The sequence below is a fragment of the Lutra lutra genome, chromosome 11 (assembly GCF_902655055.1).
Source record: "Lutra lutra chromosome 11, mLutLut1.2, whole genome shotgun sequence".
NCBI classification, from domain to species: domain Eukaryota; kingdom Metazoa; phylum Chordata; class Mammalia; order Carnivora; family Mustelidae; genus Lutra; species Lutra lutra.
The window spans coordinates 50,054,255-50,075,034 of NC_062288.1; the positions used below are offsets into that span (position 1 = coordinate 50,054,255).

Here is a 20,780-nt window from a genome sequence, read left to right on the forward strand (position 1 = left end):
CTGGTGTGACAACACATGCCAAGGGTTGCCAACCATGGAAGTTCACCTAAGCCTCCACGTCCAGGGCTTTTATTGGGGGTCAGTCCCGTAGATGAGCAGTCCAGTATGACTGACCGCCACTCAGACTCCAGGCTCTTCCCTGCCCACATGCCCTGCCAGAACAAAACAGACATTTACTATAAAAACATGTAGCCCATGACCTCAGGCATGCAAACACATGTAAGTAAGCTATTCAAAGGGTTCAGGCCATCTTGGAGGAACTGGTCCAGGGCAGTCCTCAAGACTGGCTTTTCTTTAGAATGCAGGGTTTGAGTGACTCAGACCTGCACAAAATAATGAGCCCTTTTGTACCTAGATGTAGACTGGGACCTGGAATTAGAACCAAGCTGCTCTGCTATGTGACCAGTAACGAATTCCTTATGATCCCTAAAACCTTAACTTTGTGGTCCTTAAAATAGAGTAAATAACATTAAAAATTACAGTGCTTTCATTGGAGTATAGTACAAAGACAAGTGAAGGAATAGATAAAAATAAGTGTTATAATTTATATTTTATTCAGGGCATTATGGAAAGTCAGGGCTAGAAATCTTGTAATAAACACGTAATAGTGTCAATATTTTGTGCATTTGTTTATTCATTCAATAAACATGAACTGAGTGTCTAGAATTTGCTGAGACTAGGGGAGAACAAAATGTTAAACTATACTAATATGCTTCTTTCTCTCATGAAATTTATCATATATCAATAAAACAAAGGGAGTTAAGCAAAAGACCTACGAATGTTAGGATGAAGATGGCAACGGGGCTGGTAGAAGCTGTGATGAGGGTTGCTTTGATGAATAATGTGACCAAGTTAGTGGTGTTCACCAATTGTTCCAATTATTTGATTCATTCTAGTCACGAGACAGTGAATAGAAGGTGCATGGATCCCTTTTGACTGGAGGCTTTAATGGCAGGTGTGTGTTCTCCAGGCTCTTGGGTCACTGCACAGAAGACAGATGTTCGGACTTTGAATTTTGCATGTGTGAGGAATAAAGGTCTATATTGTTAGGATTATGAAAGTCAATGGTCAAACTTCTGCTGTAGCTTAGTCTACCATACTTAACTATTAGAGAACCCAACACAGACCTAGGAGTTAAGAAGACCTAGAGAGAAAGAATATCAGGGAATTAAAATAATACAGAGTGATTGATTAAGGAGTGCTTGAAGGCAGTGCGAAGTATTAGGATGAGAGATGGGTATGGTCCAAGCTTTGAAAAGAGCCTTGTAGGGGCACCTCACTGGCTCAGTCAGTTAAGCATCTGCCTTCTGCTCAGGTCATGATCCCAGGGTCCTGCGATGGAGCCCCGCATCAGGCTCCCCACTCAGCAGGAAGCCTGCTTCTCCCTCTCCCTCTCCCTCTCCCTCTGCCCCGCTGCCCCTCTGCCCTGCTTGTGTGCTCTCTCTCTCTCGATCTATTTCAAATAAATAAATAAAATCTTTTAAAAAAGAAAAAAAAAGAGCCTTGTAAACCATGTTAAGGCATTGGACAAATGGCAGAGCCAGTAAAATTTTAAGCTAGCCTGATAATCAGGTCATATCTTTTCTATGTTTTAGAATGATTACTCTTGTTGTAGGACAGAGAATAGATTGAAGCAGGCTAAAATCTGAGGTGAGGAGGCTAGTTATAGAGGCTAGCACAGTAAGCCCCTGGAAAGCTGTCCTGAAATGATGGAGAGTCTAGGAATGAAGGGTGGGTGTGGGGTGGAGAAGAATATGAATAAGACATTTCGCTGGCTTTGGGAGGGATTCTAGAAATGTATTCAAATAGTTCAGTGTCTTTTTTATTTTTTTTAAGATTTTATTTATTTATTTGACAGAGAGAGATCACAAGTAGGCAGAGAGGCAGGCAGAGAGAGAGGAGGAAGCAGGTTCCCTGCTGAGCAGAGAGCCCAATGCAGGCCTGGATCCCAGGACCCCGAGACCATGACCTGAGCTGAAGGCAGAAGCTCAACCCACTGAGCCACCCAGGCACCCTAGTTCAGTGTTTTTGTAAAATTTGCGAACATAAGATATTTTAACCCTCATCACCTGACTCTCTCTATGCCAACTTCCCCCTCTGTTAATCTGCTCCCTTTTGTTGAATGGCTTTGTAGAGCCTGTCAACATATTTGGATTGAATTAGGGGAAGTTGAGTTGGGGATGTATTTCATTTAGGTTCACTGTGAATAGTTGTGTAGCCTGCAGCCTCTGCCATATGTCATTAGTTATCCCACCCATATTTCATACATAGTTTAGCCAGTCCCGTGTAGGATTGGCTTCCAAGAAAATTCATACCGACACTGGGTCACCTCACCCCATGAAACAGGAAGGTGCAGTGCTAGAAGTCATAATGTGTTATGGCTTTATCCTATGGAACCCAGCGCAAAAAGAATATTAAAAAAAAAAAAAAGGTTTATGAGGTATAGGGCCAGAAGTCTGTAGAAAATTTTTTCAATCATTGGATATATAAAATTGTAAATGGAAGATTTTGCCTCAACCACACTTCATCAAAATGGAAGTTTTCTCATATCAGAATTACATAAAACTCCTAATATTTCACTACCCATGGACATCAATGCAAACTTCCTGAGTGTTGTCAATTCAAGAGTATTTAAGATTATGAAATGCCCTGAAATTAAAGATATTTATTATAGGGTAGCAGCTAGCATCAAAGATAGACCCCAGTGCCTCCTGGGGGCTGTGCCCTTCTATGAGGGCTAAGTCTCCTCTCCTGAAATCTGGGTTGGCCATATCAGGGTTTTGACCAATAAAGTAGTGTATAGCTGATAGAGGTGACTTCTGAAGCTACGTTCTAAGAAGTTTTGCAGCTTCTGTCTGGATCTCTTGAAACATACACTCCAGGAACAGCAATAGATTACGGGAGAAGTCCACTTTCCCTGAGATTACCATGCTAGTCATGTGAGGAGCCTGCATCCCCCACCTGCTCAGACATCCCAGCTCCTGACGTGCGATAAGGAAGCCATCTTGTATGTCTGGCCAATCTGAGCCTCCAGATCACTCTAATGTTAGCCTCAAACTGCCAGCAACAGAATGAGAACTCTCAAGTGAGAGATGACAAGCTGAGTACACAAAACACACAGAACCATAAGTTCTGATAACAAATTATTTTTTTTAACTTCTGTGTTTTAGGGGTGGTTTGTTAGGTAGCTGAGAGATAACTGAAATGGGATCACTGTGGTATAATTAAAAACAGCCACAAAATCTTCACCACACTCCTATCAAGAGTTCTGGTCTCTTTTCCTCTCCACTTGAATTTGGCCTAGCCTCTGGCAGCTCTGCCTGATAAGTCCAGTGGAGATACTGTGCCTGTTCCGAGTCCCACTTTTTAAGAGGATTGTCAGTGTCCACCTTGCTCTTAGAGCACTGAGCCACATGTGGTAAATTCACAGAGATCGCATGGAGAGGCCCTGAAATGACATGGAGAAAGGACGTCCCAGGTGAGCCCCAGCCTGTGAGGACGGACCCTCCAGACCACCTGGCTGTTACCTGAATATCACCAGTGGCTCTGGCAATACCATGTGGAGCAGAAGAATTGGCCAGCCAAGCCCTGTTCAAATACTTGACCTCTAACATTAAGAGATATAATATAACGGTTATTGTCTTGAGCTACTAAATATGGGGTAATGTGTTCTGTAGAAATAGATAATGATGAGGGGTTTTCCCCACATGTATATAGAATTACCAATAATGAATTGTGACTGTAAGTTGTAAAGCAGAAAATGTTTGTTTAAATTACTGATAATAAAAACTAAACTTCAAGCAACTGTGCTAGAGGAAAGATTAAATTACGCTTCTATCTTTTTTGTAGAAAACACTATAAAATGGTTTTCATATAAAGAAGAAATCCGAGAGTAAGAAGACAAAATATCGTGAACATGTATTATAGGATTGTATCAAACAGCTAATTAATAAAAACAATATGATTTTTTTGGCATTTTGTGAGGTTTGTAGTACTTATCATTTGTTTTAAAAATTAAGAATTCATTGTTTTCTTTTTCCATTTTAAACAGTTATTTTTGGTACTTAAGTTCATTTATTTTTGTACTTTGGTATTCTTTTTCTTAAAGAGATCCTCCAAGTTTTCAGAAAACTGAGGCCAAAGGGAAGATTTTACAAGCTTCCAAAGAGAAAAAAATACAAATTGTTGTAAGCAATGTATCAGGAGGGGCACATGAGTGTACAACTCTTGGTTGATTTCGGCACAGGTCATGATCTCAGGATTGTGGGATCGAGCCCCTGCTCAGGCTTCATGCTCAGCGTGGAGTCTGCTGGAGATTCTCTCCCTCTGCTCCTCCCCATGCTGTCACTCTCTCTCAAATAAGTATACATTAAAAAAAAAAATCTTCAAAGTATCAGAATCAGAAAGATTGTGGAATTTTCAAAAGCAAAGCAAGATAAATTTTATTAGAGAAAGCCCTTCAAACTTAGAAGGAGAAACCATATTCAACCTGGATTTCAATATACTACGAGATATTAATAAAATGACAAAGAAGAATGAAAATATTTTCTGGCCACTGTATGATCTCAGAAAATTTACCATGCTCCCTATTTCAGGAAAGTTTTAACCAACGTGCGCCAGTATATTTAAGCCTGTGTAAACAGGATATGACCTAACTCTGGCACACTTTTAATTCCTAAAACTAGGTCTTGCTGCCCTAAATTGTACGTGGTAGACTTTGCCAAAAATATCATGAAGACACAATTGGCACTTTATGGCAATAACGGCTAGTATCCAAAACCCTCTGATGTGAAATGACGAAGGTCAATTTATCAGCTTCCTTCCCTGAAAAACAGTTACCATTCAAACAAAAAATCTGTGCAAGTAACCAGTATTGAAAAATACACAGATGGTTTTACTATTTTTTTCTAGAATAACAAGAATATTGTTTAAATAGTATAAAATCTGAGATTACTTCAGGCTATAAATTTTTCTCCCCTCCTCCACTCTTTCACAATGTAATCACAAGGGGATCCTCTAGGACCATGATTGACACCCCAGGAGTCCCCCTGTGCCTTTTTCCAATCACTGTTTCCACACATAGCTCCTCAAATGCTTGATTCTCCTGACATGTTTATCAATCCCTTGCTTTTATTTCTAGTTTGACCCTCTAGTACTCATCTCTAAATATTGCATTAGAATTGGTGTTTTTGAGCTTCATATAAATGGACTTATACAATATACATTCTTATATTTCTGGTTTCTTTTAACTCAGTGTTTGTAAGACACATCTACATTGTTGAGGTAGCTGTGTTTTGTTCACTTTCAGTTTGGACATAGGTTTCCATCATGTGACTGTAGCATGATTTCATTATGCATTTCCAGTATTGATGGACATCTGAGTGGTTTCCAGCTTGAATGATTTCCACTGTGCCAGGAGCTACATTATGCTATATCAATCTTACTTTTAGAACTCATAAGCTGTTTATAGATAAGAAGCAGAAAGATAGTTTTTTTTAAAATTTCACATCTGGTCCCCCTTATACATGTCGGGTTTCCTTCCATTTTCTCAAACATAATGTCAGCTTATTTAAATAAATTCAGTTGACCCCTTTAATTGCACCTTTTCCTATTCAATTTTACCTATTGTTCTCTGATACATATGTATTCACTAAGGCAGTATTATTAGCTTTTGATATAAAAATTATATTTTTACTGAAGTAGCTATTGGACTAAATAAATACAATATGAGTGGATTTACAATACTCAGAATGGAAACAGATCAGGCCTTAGAATCAGTAGGATAGATTTCCAGAAAGTTCTTTCAGATGTGATTGGAACTTTAAAAATATCAATTCATTTCAAATTGTACTCTCACTGCTACTTCATTAATGTAGCATATGAAAAAAAATTTGGAAGAGAAGACATGGAGAAAACAGAGGCAAGGAGTAAGCAGATTATCTCCTCCTGAAAGCGGATTGTCTCTCATCATTTGAGGCAGCTGATCAGTGGTCTGGTTGGATTTGTCTGGCCATCAAGCTGGATTTGCCCATTAGTCCCTGGAATTGCATGCTGTGCTATCATAGCTGAATCTACCACTAAAAATAGTCACAGAAATTCAAAATTGAGATTTTAGTGCCATAGCATATGACAAAATGGTCCTATAGATGCATACCTTTAGTCCCGTTGACATCATAGGGGAGGAAAAAAAAGAAGTTGGTAAAAACAAAAACAAAACAAAATAAAACAAAAACAAAAAACCTTCAAGTTTAATTTGTGGTTGGAAGAAAAAAATTTCCTGTAAATGAACTATTATTTAAAATCCTTTGGCATCAATAATGAAACATCCTGCATAGCAAAATGGAGACAATATTATTGTAGGATGGAAGAATATGTCGCTTTCAATCGCTGAAGTCTGGCATAACATCAAAAAGGATAACACAGAGAAAACAGCAGAAGAGATAGAGTCGGAAGGAGAGAAGCAGCTACTGATCAGTTTCTTTGTCTTTTTCTTGGCCAAGAAACTCATTTCTTATGCTTCACTGAATCCAAAAGATTACAAATCATTTCAAAGGAAAGATTCTACAGTTCTTTCCTTTATTTGTCCTGGAGATAGTAGAATATCAGAGGAATAATGGACAAAAAAAAAATGTGTAATAGGAAAAAAATCTATCGGGCATTAGAAATCATTTAGCTGGATCAATTTTAGTTAAAATCACTGACAGATATTTTAACAATTGGCATTTGATTTATTTAATAATGATTTCAGGAAACATACTAGGGCTTAGCATAGCAAAGTGTACTGCAGTTGAAGTGATTTAAAATGTGCTATATCACAGATATTTTATGTGACTATAAAATGCATATGAACAATTTCATGTTTATCTATTCATGTTCATATTTCTGAGAAGTCCAGGAAGTCTTTTGGTAGAGCAGTTAACACTGCTGTACAAAAGCTTAGGAATTATTTTGCTTAAGATTTATTGAAAACACACACACACACACACACACACACACACACACACACGATTTATTAAACATGGGGTGCCTGGGTGGCTCAGTCAGTTAAGCGGCTGCCTTCTGCTCAGGTCTTGATCCCAGAGTTCTGGGATCAAGCCTCACATCAGACTCTCTGCTCCATGGGAAGCCTGCTTCTTCCCTTTCCCTCTGCCTGCAGTTCCCCTTGCTTGTGCTCTCTCTCTCTCTCTGTCAAATAAATAAATCTTAAAAAAAAATTGAACACAATGAAGTCCTTGTATTGAATTATTTCAAAAAATGTTGACCTTAAACTTGAATGGTAAAAAAAACAATAAAAATTTCAGGACAATGTCAAGCTCAATCTAAAGCATGAAGAGTTTTTATTAAAAAAATTTTTAACAGCTTTTTTTTTCTTTTTTTTTTTTTAGGTAAACTCTATGCCCAGTGAGGGGCTCCAACACATGACCCCAAGATCAAGAGTCACATGATCTACTGACAGAGCCAGCCAGGCACCCCCATCAAGAGTTTTTAAATGTTTGTTAAAACCTGAAATGGATTACCCAGAAGAACTTAGAGAATTTCCTTCCCTAATAAAATGACGAGGACTGAAAAATTGAAAGATGGTTTGAAATGTGACCACAGAAATATTTTTTAGGACATAAGGGCAAAATATAGTTAGAATTGTTTTTTAAGAAAATGCACCTCTCAGATCTGTTGTGAATAACATAATTGAAGCTAGTCTCAATTTTATATTCCAATATCCATCCTTGCATTTGCGCTGATGTTTCCAGCCAATAAGTGTGGTAGGGATACTGAAGCAACTGCATTCCAGGGGAGTATGCTAGATTTTTTGGACACCTGATTTTGGCTCAAAAACTCTCTTCTGGCCTTGCCAAATCTTAAAACTGCCCTGAAGTTTATATTTCCCTTTCTCCCTCTTTCTTCTTTTTTCTTCTTCCCCCTCTGCCTCCCTTTCTCCCTCCTTCTCTCTCCTTCCTTCCTTCTCTGCTTCACAGAGGTCAGACCTCCATTATGTTCTTTTAGTGCTCACAACTTCCTGTAGCTCGTAGGAAAGCTCACAGATGTGTCTTCCAATAAATCTCTTGCACTGGAAGAGTCCAGTCTTGGTGTCTGCCTCTCCAAGGATCTGGACCAATGCATAAGAACATAAGAATGGTGTTTCCCTGGGTCAAAATAAATAAATAAATAAACAAAATGATAAAAATAAAACAAAGGAGTAGGAGAAGAAGAAAGAGGGTACCAATCTCCTCAATTGTTAACATTTCATTTCATATTAAAGACTTATTTAAGAACCAATAAATTACATGTAAAACTGATTAAATTTAGTTTATCTTTCTTACTCCCATTTATTTTATTTTATTTTAAAGATTTTTAAAAATTTATTTGTCAGAGAGAGAGAGAGACTGCACAAGCAGAGGAAGTGGCAGGCAGAAAAGACAGAGGGAGAAGCAGGCTCCCTGCTGAGCAAGGAGCCCCGATATGGGACTTGATCCCAGGACCCTGGGATCATGACCTGAGTTTGAAGGTGGATGCCCAGCTGACTGAGTTACCCAGGCATCCCACTTATTCCCATTTAAACATTATTAAAAATGGTTTGCTTAGGAGACCCAATATTTTTTTAATTTTTAATTTTTTTATTAACATATAATGTATTATTAGCCCCAGGGGTACAGGTCTGTGAATTGCCAGGTTTACACACTTCACAGCACTCACAGTAGTACATACCTTCCCCAGTGTCCATAACCGAACCACCCTCTCCCTACCCCCTTCCCCAAGCAACCCTCAGTTTGTTTTGTGAGATTAAGAGTCTCTTATGGTTTGTCTCCCTCCCAATCCCATCTTGTTTCATTTATTCCTTTCCTACCCCCCAGACCCCCAAATTGCCTCTCAACTTCCTCATATCAGGGAGATCATATGATAATTGTCTTTCTCTGATTGACTTATTTCACTAAGCATAATACCCTCTAGTTCCATTCACGTCGTTGCAAATGGCAAGATTTCATTTCTTTTGATGGCTGCATAGTATTCCATTGTATATATATACACCACATCTTCTTTATCCATTCATCTGTTGATGGACATCTAGGTTCTTTCCATAGTTTGACTATTGTGGACATTGCTGCTATAAACATTTGGGTGCACGTATCCCTTCGGATCACTATGTTTGTATCTTTAGGGTAAATACCCAGTAGTGCAATTGCTGGGTCATAGGGTAGCTCTATTTTCAACTTTTTGAGGAACTCCCATGCTGTTTTCCAGAGTGGTTGTACCAGCTTGCATTCCCACCAACAGTGTAGGAGGGTTCCCCTTTAGGAGACCCAATTTTTTTTTTTTTTTGTAGCATTGTTTTAAATTTTATTTTTTATAAACATATATTTTTATCCCCAGGGGTACAGGTCTGTGAATCGCCAGGTCTACACACTTCACAGCACTCACCATAGCACACACCCTCCCCAATATCCATAACCCCACCCCCCCTCTCCCAACCCCCCTCCCCCCCATCAACCCTCAGTTTGTTTTGTGAGATTAAGAGTCACTTATGGTTTGTAGGAGACCCAATTTTTAAAGGAAATAAATTTCAGGGACACCTGGGTGGCTCAGTCGGTTAAGCTTTTGCCTTCGGCTCAGGTCATGATCCCAGGGTCCTGGGATCGAATCCCGCATCTGGTTCATTGCTTAGCAGGAAGCCTGGTTCTGCCTCTGCCTGCTGTTTTCTGTGCTTGTGCTCATTTTCTTGTTCTCTCTTTTTCTCTCTTTGACAAATAAATAAATAAAATCTTAAAAAATAAAAATGAAAAGAAATTTCAGTTATCCATTCTATTGATTTTATGGCCAAAGATAAATTTATTATATAAACATAAAACTTCCTCTTCCTCTGAATAAAATGTAGTCTCTTAGCTTCATCTCCATTGAAACTCTCTGAGAACTACAGTCTAATGTTCTGTTCTTTTTCTTCACATAAACAAAGGAAATTTGTAGGGTGGCTCAGCTGATTAATCATCTGACTCTTGGTTTTGGCTCCAGTCATGATGTTAGGGTCTTGAGGTTGAGTCCCGTGTTGGAATTCATGCTGGACATGGAGTCTACTAGATTCTCTCTCTGCCCCTCCCCCATCATCTGCTCTTGCACTCTCTCACTCTCTCTCTCTAAAAAGAGGGGGCAATTTGTCAACAAAGGGGCAGTTTGGAGGTATGATATGGAAAAAGGACATTACTTGTGGCAGATTTTATTTTCCAAAGATACACTGAAGTTTTTCCCATATTTGTACTTCTCTATAATGTGACCTTGCAACCCTCCCATAATAGGTGGAGTCTGTGTTCCCCTCAAGTTGAATCTGGGCAGGCTTATGTTCCTCTGCTCAGTAGGGGATGGTGCAAATGACCATTTTTGGATCGTGGGTTGATAGTTCTAAGTTTGGAAGATTCCTAACCATTGTTCTCTTTATATATGTCTTCTCTCTGATTTTTTTTTTGTCTTCTGCACACACACTACTCAATCTTGTCCCACAGGTATCAGAGGCCCTGGTGCATTTGGGGGGGGGGGGCTCTTTTTATCTTTGTGTTTTAGTTTGAGCAATTTCTGTTGACCTACTTTCAACTGATTTTTTCCTTCTGTTTTATCCAGTTTGCTTAAATCACATTTAAAAAATTTTCTGAGTATAACTCTCATTTCATTTAAAATTTTTTCCAACAATCTTGATTTTCAAAATTCCCCATATGTTCCTACTTGTTTTTCATGGAATTCTTTAACACATTTGTCACATTGAGTTTTCGGGACCTGTCTGATAATTCTAACATCAGGATCATCTCTGGGTCTGGTTCTATTTGCCATTTCTTCTTTTGACCATAAGCCCCAAGTTTTTAATCATCCACAACCTTCATAACTTTTTATTATGTGTCAGATAGTATGTATAAAAGAACTATTGAGAATAAATTAAGTAATATTTAGTCCCAGAAAATGGTACATGCCTTATTCTATCAGGTTGCTATACTGGGTGCTTAACTTGGTCTAAACTATAGTTGGGAGGGGTCAGAATTTGTTAAAGGTTTAATTAGATTCAATCAGCATTGGCTTCAAATATTTTTGAGGGAATGATCAAGACTTTTTTCCTACAGAAAGGAGGTCTGTGTAGAGAGCTTTTGTACCTTATACCCAGTCACCAGCTTTCTGACCCCTGGAAGGTCTCTGTGCTTTACAACCTAGCTGTTACCATTTTGTTTGCTGGGGAGTGGTCTTTGTTCTCCAGTCATGTTCTTGGTTTTCATTCATGTCCTTGTGAGGTCTCTCCTTATCCTACTGTTCTAGCTCATGTTTGGAGGGCTGTAACAGTGTACCATAGAGGGATTTTTCTCTTCTGCTGCTCCCTTAGTCTTCAGCAGCCAATGCCTTGGATTAGTTAAAGACCCATATTGTTCTGGAGGGGTCTTTCTCATCTTTCCCATCCTTACCCCAGCTGTTAATCACTTTTTTGGGCTGCGGGGGGGGGGGGAGATCTGTTAACCTTGAGATGGTTGGGGAAAGAGCACTCTTCTCTGACCACAGACTTTGAAACATGTAACCCTTGTACTAAGTGAAGGTTCATGAGTTAAAGCTGGCAAGTAGTTGTAGACTCACTCTGTGGCTGGGGCCTCCTGGAACTGTCATAGTTCACATGTGGACATTAAAAGATGGTTAAATGATCAGCTAGTTATTCTTTGTCTCTCATTTGATGTAGTGTTCTTTCTGTTCTGTTCAATCCATATGAGATAAAAGCAGCTGTGAACTCTTCTTCCTAAGAATGTCTTATTTCCTCCTGGATTTTAGTTCTTTTAGGTGTCTTTGGATCTTCAGTTCTCTGATAGCTTTTTTTTTTTTTTTTTTTTTTTTTTTTTTGTAAACTGAATTTGCAGTGTTTCTGGCTCATTGTTGTTAGGATGGGATTAAATGGTCTTTTGTAAATCCTAAAAAGAAACCCATTGTATTCATTTTTTTTCTAATTTGCAGTAGTTCCTTGGTTTTCTCTATTAAAGCCCATAACTCTTATCTGACAATGCTTCTACAGCTACAGCTCTTGCTTGACTTTTGTAACTGTTTCCTAAATTGCTGTTCAGACTTAAGGGAAGTGGTAATTACGTATTCTTGCTAGATCTGAGCTGCTCCACTATTCTTTATTGGTTTCCTTTAAACTTGTCCATACTTTTAAAAATAGCCTCTTTATTAAACTTTTTAATTATGATATTTGAATGAGCTCTATCCTTCCACTGGACCCTGACCAATATATTGGTGGCATTTCTCTGAGATAAATTGAAGATTCAACCCACACGGAGATAGGAAAGGGTATTACGAAGAAGTCAAAGAAGAGTTGCCATGGTTGGGGGAGCAATGAAGTGGTAGCAGTGTTGGCAGCATCCAGGAATGAGAAGAGGAATAATAGATCTTCCTGCTAATATCTCTTTAATAAGTCTCTGGCTTTTAAAAAGGAAAGCTGGCCAGCACTGTATTGTTTGAGTTGGAAGGTCATTTTCCAGAGTAAGTTTTGGAATACTTCTTAGTGTCTACAAAAGGTTAATGTGGAATACAAAAGCTAAAGAATCAATGAAGCCTTCTTGGTGCGGTAGGGTTTGGAGAGGTAAAGAGAGCTTAGAAGCGGGAGCAGAAAACTACATGAACGCTATTTTGATCAGCTGCAATGTTCTATTTAACATATATTTAGCATTTGCTATCACATAATTTATTCAACATGAACCCTTAGGCTCCACATAAGTATCTGAACATTTCTTTATATAAAAGGAACCTTTTTTGGGAGAAGGTACTAGGAAACAACCAAGCCTTTATTGGCTTAGTTTACTGCCTGGAACACAGCAGGTAAAACTGTTAGATCTACAATACTAGCTGACATGCATTGAGCACTTACTTTGTGCCAGGCACTGTGCAAAAAGTGCTTACCATAATAACTCAATCTATAGGTGAGGGATCTGAGAATACAAGATGTATTTCCAGAGTAGACACTCAATAGTGCCAGTGCAAAGACTGACGTAAAGACTCCATCATTTAAAAAAATTTGCACAATCCTTATTTGTGAAAAAAGAAAAGCTTATTGAAATTCAAGATTGAAAGACAAAAATTACCTCTCCTGATTTTCTCTTGCATGCACATATTCATAGTTCCTAGTATTTTGCAAATCCTTGTAGAAAAAATTTTGACCTGACAGGAGTCATCACATTTTTAGGCCATGTACTTTACCTATTTCCTAAGAGTAGCAGAGATTTCATTCTCTCCTTTTATTCTTTCACTTATTTTCTTCTTTTCATTTCCCTCACTTCGTTGTCTCTTTTAAATCTTTCACATTCATTAATTTATTTCTCCACCTATTCATTCAAACAAGGCTAGGTGCTTAATTTTCAAATCTCATTCAAAATGGTGCCACGTCATCCACCAGGGCCAAGAACCGAGAGGTGCTGTCATATTCTGCCCTGCCAGCGTGGATCTCCGTTGGGCCCCGCCCTCTTCTCCTTACCTGCTCCCCAGGACGACAGCGAGGCGGCTGTCACACGCTCTGGCCTGGAGCTAGGTCCCATACTGCCTCCGCCCCCTCCCCCTCGCCCCCCGGGCCGCCCCGCCCCTCCCGGCTGCGGGCTGGCGGAGCGCATTTATTTGCATATTTCTACCTTTGTTCCCTGCCGGCGGCCAATCAGCGCGCGGGGCGAGGCGGGGGGGCTGGGCGGGGCTCGGGCTCCGGCTCCAGCTGCTGCGGCCGCAGGTTCCAGAGCGAGTTCGAGCCGCGGCGGGCGCGTAGCGCACTGCAGCCCCAGCCAGGGCCCCCCACCCCGGCCTCGGCCAGGCCCCGAAGGCAAGAACAAAGAGGCTGTCCCGGAGGCTCCGCTCCAGCCACGTTTACCTGCGGTTGCGGGAACCACAGGCTCCAAGATGGTTTGCGGGGGCTTCGCGTGTTCCAAGAACTGCCTGTGTGCGCTGAACCTGCTCTACACAGTGAGTACCCTGAGCCCGGTCGTCCCCTCCCGGGGGCTTTGCACCTGCTCGGTTCCTCCTTGGTTTTCCTGCCTGACCAGCGACTCTGACTTCATTCCGCACCCGGTTCCCGACTTCCCACGCTCTGCGCGCCCCTGGCCTCCTCATCAGTGCCCGCCGGAGACCAGGAGCCGGCGCTTGTCGCAGTCTCTTCCTTTCCTTCATTGTGAAGCCGTCGTCTTTCTGGCTCACTGGCCACGGCGCTGCCACATTGCTCTACCCCGCCCCCTCACCCACCGCCTTGTTTTTCAGTCCTTTGACCAGACCTTCCCACTTTCCTTCCCATCGCTGTTCCTTCTGATACTCCCTCCTGGCTTCCAGACCCATCTGGGGCGGATTTGGAGGCGGGAGAGCCGCCTCAGGTTTGAGGAGAGTTTTGCAAAAATAGCGTGGTCTGAAACTGACAAGGCGGCATATGGATAGTGAGCATTTTGCTTAGCTCTGCGTGGTCTTGTGATTTGAATTGAGGTCACCGAGTAGGTTTACAGGATATCCGCAGCTTCCGAAGTTTGTTTCGTGCTTACATAAAGGGTTCTCTTTTCTTTTCTTTTTTTCCCCCCCTCTTTTTCTTTTTCCTCTTCTTCTTCTTCTTCTTTTTTTCTTGTCAGTTTGCTCATACTGGATGCTTTTTCCATGTGGTCTCCCATCTTATTAATATCCTAACTCCATTTTAAGCGAGATCCTCCAGTAAATAAGCAAGCCTCCACCCGTCATTTCTTTCTTCCTTTTTTTTTTTTTTTTTTTTTTTTTTTTTTTTTTTTTTTGCTAACAAGCTTGGGCCTTTTAGTTTAAAGAGGCAATCTATCTCTATGATTTTTGAGGCGCAGTTCTGGGCGAACTGGAGAATGGGGGAGCAGGTTGACGCTTATCCATTGCCTACTACATCCCAGGATTTCGTTCCTCGTTCTGACAGCCATCCAAGGCAAGGGGCATTGTCTACATTTTATACTTAAGATAATAGACCAAAAAGGTTCCACCCCCCCCCCCCCCCCCCACTAAGTTTACATAGTTGGCAAGTCAGGACTAGAACCTAGACTGTGGGATCCAGATCTTTCCACAGGCTTCTCTCCCAGGTGGAAGAAACTTCCTCTTCTGTCATCATCCCTCCATCCTAGTCTTGCTCCCTTCTATAAATACACCTGGCGGTTTGCAGCACCCACCCTGAAAACAAACCCAGCTCTCCTGCATTAGCAGAAGCTAGGCCATCTGTGCAAGCTTAGGTTACATCCTTGGAATGGAGAGGCTGCCTTGTGGTCACCAACAGAAGAGCAAGCCTGGATCATTTTACCATTACTGTTCCTTTGTATATGAACATGCTTGTTAAGCTTTGAAGGCAAGACAGTGGAATAAAGTCTGCTTTTCTGGCTGGTTAGTAGGAATCTAATCAGCATGGTCACCGATAGTAGGCATGGGGGAGGGGAATTGTAAAACACCTGGTGATTCATCTCCTTGTAATTGGAGAGTGTGTCAAGTTTCCAAGCAAAATTCACCTTTGTCTCACCTGAAGCATGTTGATCATATTGATTGTTTATTAAGTAAGTGCTGACCACTTCTCCGGGTATTTTCTTTTATTAGCATGGATGGCCTGCTTAGAACTTCAAATTCACCATTTTGTGCCCTGACTTTTGCTCCCACCCCATGATTTAGTCATCTGCTCACCAGACACTTAGCCTTATAATGTGTGCTTACAGTGGAAGATCTGCTTTGCATGCTTACTTGACTGTAGGAATTAAGGTGCAATATATATATGTATATAATACAGTTGATTTATATAGATTAATGTGCAGTATATATTAAAAGGCAAGTTATTTTTTTTAAAGATTTTATTTATTTATTTGACAGACAGAGATTACAAGTAGGCAGAGAGGCAGTCAGAGAGAGGAGGAAGCAGGCTCCCTGCCGAGCAGAGAGCCTGATGTGGGGCTCGATCCCAGGACCCTGGGATTATGACTTGAGCCAAAGGCAGAGGCTTTCACCCACTGAGCCACCCAGGCGCTCCAAAAGGCAAGTTATTTTTAAGTCTAGTTGTTTCAAGATATGTCCCTTCTAGTTGTATTCACTGTGTATTAGGAAAGCAAGGAGAAAGGTGATTCTAAAGGAACATTTTAAGACTTAAATAGCTAATTCAACTTACTGACCTTCAAAGTGTATTCTATTGATTTGAATAGCTATTGCAGTAAACCTTAATTAGAAATTTATAAGGCTGTAAAATGGTTACCATCCTTTTAAATCCTAGACTTTTTAGATAAAAAGGATATTTCTTAAGATGAATTAATGTCTACTTCTTATATATTGTGAGCAAGCTTAAATAAGGTGAGCAGTTTAGATTGGAGGTGAATGAAAAGTAAAAAAGTTGGACCAGGTCTTAAACAGATGGCGAAAATTAGCCACTACTCTTTCTGAGATTCTGTATCTTCCCTCGTCTCTCCCTCCATAATTGAAGGTGAGAATTGCGAAGTGGTTGGGGGCAGGGCTGAAGTTGAAGACTTGGGAGATACTTCTAAGGTACAAATAGGTAGACCTTTCATAGGTTCCAATCTCACCAGGATAACTACCTTTAAAATTGCACAGAGTTGAAGGATTGAGTCTGAGGTCATTTCTAAAAGTGTTAGTAAAGCCAGGATTGCATATGGGAGTGGCGGGTGTAAAGGCCACCGCCTGCTTTCGTGTTGAAGCATTTTCTTGAGGAACTTAGGACTCTGTGAGCCAGACTGTCCACATGCTCAGGTAGCCTGCGGATGAGCCTCAGATGAGAGCGAATTCATGATTGGACCAGAAAGCATGTCACTCAAATAGCTTGAAGGAACATCCCTCAAACTTGTCATGGTCTTCTGATCACTAGCCAAAGGTGCAGTTGATTCTTGTTATTTATGGTTTGGTCATTTTATTTTATTTATTCATTTATTTTTAAAGATTTTATTTATTTACTTGACAGAGAGAGTGAGATCACAAATAGACAGAGAGGCAGGTCTTAGGCTTCCTGCCGAGCGGAGAGCCCCATGCCGGCCTTGATCCCAGGACCCTGAGATCATGACCTGAGCTGAAGGCAGAAGCTTAACCCACTGAGCCACCCAAGCACCCCTGGTAATTTAATTTAATTTAATTTTAAATATTTTATTTATTTGACAGAGAGAAACACAGCGAGAGAGGGGATACAAGCAGAGGGAGTGGGAGAGGGAGAAGCAGGCTTCCCACCCAGCAGGGAGCCCAATGTGGGGCTTGCTCCCAGGATCCTGGGATCTTGACCTGAGATGACGCTTAACAACTGAGCCAGCTAGGCTCCCTGGGTTTGGTCATTTTAATCCATAGGATCCCTAGTACTGTATAAGTTCGTGTAGTGAACATAAACTGTTTATAGATATGGTACGAAGAGGAGAAGCAGAATTCTTTTCCTTGCACCTTCATGGTGTTAGCAGAAAGAAGAAAACTGGCTTCAGAACTTCAGTATATTTCAAGAAACTGAATGTTTGTTTACTCAATAAATATTTATTTGTTTATGACAGGCACTGTTCTCAGTTTGGGAAGTAAGGCCCAGTGAAACAAACTGGGCCTTAAAATCAATATGGCTTTGTGAAGTCTCTCTCTCTCTCTCTCTTTTTTTTTTTTTTAATTACTCTTCTCTTTGTATGACCTCAGGAGCTTTATTCAGTCAATAAACATTTGCCTACTGTGTATACTCTGCTGAGAACTGTGGGAAGTAATAAACAGATACAAAGACAAAAACCTCCCCACTGTGTGAAAACAGGATCTAGTTATGATTCATGGAATGGGAAAATTAAGTGTGATAGAAGGGAATGACTGACTCGAGGTACCTTAAAATTTAGGATGAGGTGACATCTTCGTGGGTTAGAGAAGTCAGGGGAGTGAAGAAGTTATAAAGAAATTGGAGAAAATGTAGAAATAGCATGAATCTTTTTTATACTGCTTATGACATAAATGCAAATGAAAAGTACTTTGGGAAATGGCCTATTTTATGTTTAGTAGTTTGTTTTAGAATACTTCTGATTGAAAATGCTTTGACAAAGAGTGACAAACAACTTTTTAAAATCATACTTATGATTTGTGGGGAATTTTAAGAATATGAAATAAGTGTTATTCTAAAATATGTGAACATTTAGAAGAGTTATAATTTATGCCCTTGTGCTTCCTTAGCAGAGAAGAAGAGACTTTTAGGAGTTGCACTGCTGATTTTTAATATATGTATTAAATATTATATATATAATATATATTCATATATATGAAAAGTTTTAATTTAGAATATAAAGAACATAAGTACCTGATCTTAAAATGACAAGGGTCATTTCAGAGGTTTCTTTTTCCATATTCATTCTTCTAAATTCTTTCCAAGTTTGTTTTCTTGATTTTTTTTTTTTTTTGAGATTTTATTTATTTGACAGAGATCACAAGTAGGCATAGAGGCAGGCAGAGAGAGAGAAAGGGAAGCAGGCCCCCTGCTGAGCAGAGAGCCTGCCATGCTCCCAAGACCCTGGGATCATGACCTGAGCTGAAGGCAGAGGCTTTAACCCACTGAGCCACCCAGGCACCCCTTGATTTTTTTTTTTTCCATTTTTTCCCCCTATAACTTTGCTTGCTTTGAGAAAAATTCCCATACAGCATCAAAAATTATACTGATTTATATCCATTCTCAGACCCTGATTTGTAAGAATTTACATTTTAATATCTCTGAAACTGAATTGTCTTAAAGTAGATAAAACATACTATACATAAAGGTAAAAAAAATATATCTGCAGTCTATAGGAAGAGAAAGAATTGGGTTCAGGAAGAAAACTTAAGTTTTTTTTTTTTTTTTTTTTTTGAAAACTTAAGTTTGAATATCAACTCTGCATCTTGCTTGGAATTTAACCTTGGGCAAACAGCTTACTTTATTCAAGCTTCAGTTTTTCCATTTATAAACTGGTGATGATATTTTTCATCCTTCCCTCATGAGTTTTTAGGATAAAATGGGAAAATGTGGATAAATGCTTTGGATGTGCCACAGAAAGAAAAAATTAAGTTGTTACAGCTTCAAGAGGAAAAAGTTTATTTTAAATTTCTGAATTACAAACCTGCTTGTGATAATGAAGATTTTTTAAGCTATTGGAATTCTAGCACTTAATGAGGGCTGATGTTGACTCAAGCAGGCTCTATGGAGGCAGCAAAGTTGTAATATTAATCTTTAGTTGTAAGAAAAAAATGATTGTGGTACAGTAAGTAAAATATGGAATGATTTACCTATACATTTTTTTTGAGTCTCATTCTGGTTATTAGAGTGCTGGAAAACTATAATTTTGTTCGGTCTTAACTCCAAAATAAATGAGAAACACTAGTATTTCAGCCAAAGAAAAATCTATTCATTGCTGTTTCTTTCAAATGATTACACTGTTATTTTTCAAAATTTTGATCATCGTTTTTCAAATTATTCTTGTTTAATACTTTCATGTGTGGTTAGGTTTGTGTTATTTCTCTCCATATTCTCGCTCGAACTATTGAATGAATTTAAAATGTTTAAGTGGTGCCTGGTTATTTTCTTGCATTTTTTATTTAAAAATGATTCCCTGTTTATAGAACCTGAGATTTTCATGTGATGTTGCTGTGCTGATATTTATAGTCTGCCTTTTGGCCAAGTATGTTTGTAAAATTTCCAGCCTTTGATTTAAAAACGGTAACAAAAATGTGCTATTTATGCCATTTCTCTACTTAGAGTGAGGTTATTGACTTTCATAAAGTTTAACGAGGTAAGAGGCATTACAAGAAAGAAACAATTCATTCTGGGAAAATTGTATTTCAGCCCATATTTGAAAAGTGAGATTTGAATATTTTGGTGGCTTGATTTGCATACAGTTTTAAGGGGTTTAAAAATGGGCTATTATCACTTCAAACACACACACACACACACACACACAACTGGTGACGGCAGGTTAGGTTTAGATCCTCTTTGTTCGTGTCCCATTTCATCTGAATTTATGCTCCAGATTATGTTACCTCTGTAAAACAAGTGATCCAAACCCATTTATGATAATAGGTGAAAATTCTTAGAGAATCAACCCAAATTCCTTACGTGTCCTTTGAGATCTTTCACCATCTGCCACTCCCATCTGCAGCCCTGGACATCTTTTTACCACAGAGAATTCCCCACACAAAATGCCCTTTGTTGCCTGTTTTTGCTAATCCTCTGCCCTCAGCCTAGAATACCTTGCTCTGTCTTTGTAAAGTTACTCAAATAAAGCCTCTTATTTTTCCTCAATCAGAAGGCATTGTTTCCTCACATTTTTACTTGGGAATCTTACTACTTGAGTGCCACTCCAGATTAATTTAGTCAGATCCGGGGAGAAAGTGAAGGCATGTGATTATTTTTTTCCTACCTAATTCTAAATTACAGTGAGGGCTGAGAGTCGGTATTGTAAGATTTTGTTTTACTTTGTCTTTGCCATTGACCATCCCAACTTTCCATATCGTAGATAGCTTTGTGTTTGCTTTTTACCTCAGCTAGATCATTAACCATTTTTTTTTTTTTTTGTCATTGTTGGCAGGGATCATAGCTTTCTCTTTGCTTGATCCTTCAGTGTGTAACATTTTCTTTAAAAAGAAAAACAGAAACAATTGTAGAGTGTATAGTAAAAGCCATACGCTCTAAATACTCCTCAAAGTGATTTTACAGAAATGGTTGTTCCCTTTTCACCACCAGCAAAACATACCTAATGAAAACTTCATGAAAATGATAAAAATGATTATAATATTTAACCATGAGAAATAATTAAATATTAGGGGTGCCTGGGTGGCTCAGTCAGTTGAGC

General features: G+C 39.5%; 1 protein-coding gene across 1 annotated transcript in view; it reads left to right on the forward strand.

Moving 5' to 3' along the window:
• The first annotated feature begins 13,739 nt into the window (after positions 1 to 13,739).
• The window catches only part of TSPAN13 (tetraspanin 13), a 33,455-nt gene continuing 26,414 nt past the window's right edge, over positions 13,740 to 20,780 (forward strand). Inside the window, exon 1 of the mRNA XM_047695084.1 lies at positions 13,740 to 13,947. Within this exon, the coding sequence (XP_047551040.1) occupies positions 13,885 to 13,947 (63 nt within the window). The 5' untranslated portion in view covers positions 13,740 to 13,884. The remainder of the gene's footprint in view (positions 13,948 to 20,780) is intronic.